The 4,009-nt window shown below is 54.2% G+C and overlaps 1 protein-coding gene across 1 annotated transcript; it reads right to left on the bottom strand.

Annotated features, from left to right (window-relative positions):
• Positions 1-411: 411 nt before the first annotated feature.
• EIF1 (eukaryotic translation initiation factor 1) lies at positions 412-3,126 on the bottom strand. Its single transcript, XM_081109870.1, has 4 exons — positions 2,915-3,126; positions 2,041-2,204; positions 1,818-1,919; positions 412-1,248 (listed from the first exon to the last, which is right to left on the bottom strand). Exons 1-4 carry the CDS (start codon positions 2,943-2,945, stop codon positions 1,204-1,206), a joined length of 342 nt encoding a protein of 113 aa, XP_080965996.1. The 5' UTR covers positions 2,946-3,126; the 3' UTR covers positions 412-1,203.
• Positions 3,127-4,009: the final 883 nt, after the last annotated feature.

Below are 4,009 nucleotides of genomic sequence, written 5' to 3'. Positions count from 1 at the left end.
ATTTCAGTATCTGGTTAGGACTGGTTTATGATCCACATGCCGGATTGTATTTTGTGTTTAACAGAATGGACCCTGGAGTACACGATACTTTACTATTCATTGTCCTTTGTCAGGGATAGCCTCCTGATATTAATTTGTTTACAAACACATCTGTCACTATATTTTTTAATTCACAAACCTAATTTTTTAAGCACACTTCTGCATGCCTTTTCTAGGGGTTTGGAGATTAGGTGAACCCCACACTACGTCTGTCCTTTTGGGAAACTTATAGAAGCTCACTAACCGTTTTCTTGGCCTATTTGCTCAGGCCCCAGTTGAGAAGCTCTGGGTCAGACGGACTCCCTGCCCACTTTTGTGGTTCTTTCATACACACGATATTGACTACACATAAAATAGAATCTGCAAGTCAGGTGTTTCTGAAAACAAGTTTTATTTAAATAAGGGTTTAAATACATAACATAACATTAAAACTGAAGGAGGGGAAAAAGAACACCCCAAAAATCATTTGTTTCTTTCTTTACTTCACATGGCATTGGGCAGCTGTTGCTAGGAAGTTGCAAGCTCTGCAGCTAGCTACATGACTGACACTTCAGTTTGAAATTTGTTCCCTTGTCAAAAGTTTAACTCTGATAAGAAGGTTGGCCTCAAATTATGGTGTTTGGACAACAATTAGCTAGGATCTGTCTGGTCAAAAAGACCTGGGTGGCAAGCCACAAGTCCTTACACCTCACTGGAGGGAAGGTGGCAGGCTGCTTGCTCTAAGCTCCATCACCGGGTCAGGTGTAGATCTGTGGTTGCGGAAGGCTCCCTCTAGTGGTACACATGCCGCCGCTGCCTTACCCCTCTCCTCGCAGCTTCACGGAAGGCTGTTCAGGCGGTGACATTCTGAGGGCAGGGAACTCTGCGAGGAGCTGTGGCCAGACATGGGCTTGGCTGAAACATCAGGGTATTGCTCCGTTTCAGGCTGGACACTGCCAGGCGCCTACTGCTTGACCTCTGTTTAAATGAGGAACTTCAAGACTAGACAGCATGGCTCTTTTCAGTTTATTGCATGAAGGAGTTACACTAGTCCAAGTTAAAAGCAGACCCCAAATGGTTACATTATACAAGCTGTGAGGTTTTTAAACTTGTGACAAGGGACAGGAGGGAAATTCTACTCATTGCAAAGAAATCCTCACTTAAGCTTCTGTGAGCCAAAAGCACTTAAAACCCATGAACCTTCAGCTGGTCGTCCTTAGCCAGTCCAATCTGCAAAAAAATAAAAGGGCGGAGTTTTACAGAGTAGACTGAGAGAGTTCAAGTCTCCAATTCTGGAGCAAAATAGTCCTATCTTCCTCCTTCTACACCGGGCAAGGGAAGTCCAAGAGCCAAGATGCATACCCCAACCACTGGGAGCACAGTGGTTCTCAACTCAGGGTACCTAGCTAAATACTAACAATGTAACAGGTTTTAGCACTTAGGAGGAACAGCCAACCAGACTTCCTTAGTTTAGTACCTGTCTGCACACAATTTAAATTTGCAACCTTTAAAGGTAGAACCATAAAAAAGGGGGACATATATAATACTTTCAACAATAAAGATTTTTTAAGTCAATAAAGTATTTTTTAAAAAGGGAAAGTAGAGCCATAAAAAAGTAAACCAAGGCAGACAAGTTCCTCCTGTTTTTGGAAATACATGTCTATGTACTTCGAAACTCAACCATTTCGTCCAGCCTTACAAAATGAAAGGGCTAATTTTCCCAGCAGAAATTAATAGGTGAGGCAGGATCTGCGATTAGCCAGGGCAGAGGCACCAATGCAGCAAGTGACCCAACTCACCTCGACAAGGAACTGGCATATGTTCTTGCGCTGGTCACCCTGCAGCTGAATTACTTCCCCATATTCTGGATGCTCAATTACAGTACCATTGCAGGCAAATTTCTGCAAGGAAAGCAAGGCAGGTCAGGCCAGGCCACCCTCATCATCCCTTTCCGGGGGAGAAAAATAGCACAGCACCCCCATGTGAGCACGCTCAAGGTCCATCCCGCCAATGAAGACCTACCTTCTTAAAGGCCTTCACTAGTTTCTTTTTATCGTAATCATCAGCGATCCCTTGGACAGTAGTAAGGGTCTTCCTGCCGTTTCTCTGTTGAATTCTTATATGGATATAATCCTCAGTGCCAGCGGGAAGCAGGTCATCACCCTTACTTGCATCAGCAAAGGGGTCTGGGAAGAAAGGCTGAAGTTTAGAGCCCTGGTGGCTCAGGGGCCACCGTCACCCTCCCCACCGGGTCTCTGGTGAGCGCAGAAAACGAATCCTGAAATCGCCAAGAACTGGGTCAGATCAGATGATGTCTCGTGTGGGCTCTCCCCGGAACAGGTCAGTCGGGGACGGGCGGCTTCCTGCCCAAGCCCCGCCAAAAGCCTGGGCCTCCGGGCCCGCCCTCGGAAGCCGATCACGTGTCGGGGGAGCCAGGGCGGGCGGGCACCGCCCCAGTCGGCTGATGCAACCGGCCGGAACCCGAGCTCCGAGGCGGGGCCGACTTGCCGCCCCATTGGCGCGCGCGTTTGTCACTCTAGGGCTGGGGCCGCCTCCCTCTCCGGGGCCCGGGACAACGGCGGTGACGTAAAGGATGTGACGCCGCGGTGGCGGGAGGGGCGGGTGTGGCCCGCGGTGGGGCCGGAGCCATTAGTAAATGCGCCACCCGAGACGCTGGGCCCGCCCAAGGGCTGACCTCGTCCTAGGCTTCCGGTCACGCTCAGGGGCCGACCCCAGGGCCCAGGCCCGATCCCCACTGCCCTCGAGGACAGACAGCTTCCCTTCGCACCCACTTACAAAGGCCCGAGCGCTAGCGGCCTTCCCGGGGCCGTCTCTGGGCCTAGATATCCCTGCCGCCCCACCCGGGCCTTCCCCGCGGGCCCTCCGCGTCGCTCACCGAAAGAGTGGAGGTTCTGGATAGCGGACATACGATACGATTCCTTTTCCTCGGTGGAAACGGCCTGCGGAAGGCTGCGGCGGGAGAAGGCGGGCAGGGGGGACGGAGCGTCGGGAAGCGAGGGGGGCTCAAGGGGGAGGTTGCTGAGTCCTCGGCGGCGGCTCAGTCACTGGGGCGAGGGGCGGTGCCTGTATTCACTTATATACCGCCCTGTGTCGCCAGCACGCTGCCCTCACGTCTTGGCCCCGCCCACGGCGTCGTGCCCCCGGCGCCCAGGCGCTGCCGCTTCCAATTGGTCCGGGGCCGGGGGGCGGGACGGCGCGTGCGCAGAAGCTCAGTGCTACGGGCGGGCGTCCTTGGCTCCGGGGAGAGGTGGGAGGAGCAGGGGAGGCCGGGGTCGGTCTGCGCGCCTGCGCAGTGCGGCAGGAAGGCGGCGGCGGCGCGGCAAACTGGCGGAGGTTTCGGGCGCGCCCACGCACTCGGTTCCCTCTTCCGGTTCCGTGTTTTTGTCCCTGGTGCAGCCCTCCCTGCGCCAGGGGCTTTTTGTGGGGCGGAGTGGCCGGCCCTCTTCAGAGGGGACCTGGATGCCGAGCCTCCGGAACCGGACAGATGGCCACGGTCTCCTACCCACCTCGTTCCCCAAGTCCTCTGTCGGGGGAGCCAGAGGACGTGGTTTAGGGTGACCCTTGAATCAACACCCAGTAACATGACCCAGACTTCATTAACCTAAAGATAACAAGGCCCTTCAGAGGGCGGGACAGCGGGACTTGGACAGAGCTGCTTGGGAACCATCCGTTCAGACAGGAGCCCAGGTGCTGCCCCATCGGGGACAACGGCAACGGGTGCTGATGGGGAGGCGTTTCCATTGGTGCCGATGGCCGGGCGCCGGTGATCGCTTCACACATTGTGTTTAGTTTTCCGTCTCGGAGCCCCAATGGCGGCTTCTTGGTGTCTCTGTCAGCAGTGCTTTGGGACAGTGTTGTCCGAGGCCCGGTCCAACGATTATTTGGTCCCGTTTTAACAGACCAAGGTTTGAGGTAGAAGCGTGCAAGGCAGTGCCTCTGGCGTGGCAGCTCTGGCTCCGTTTTATTTTAT

The sequence above is a fragment of the Myotis nattereri genome, assembly GCF_964212035.1.
Source record: "Myotis nattereri genome assembly, chromosome: 16".
NCBI lineage: Eukaryota > Metazoa > Chordata > Mammalia > Chiroptera > Vespertilionidae > Myotis > Myotis nattereri.
This window is presented reverse-complemented; position numbering and strand designations above follow the sequence as displayed.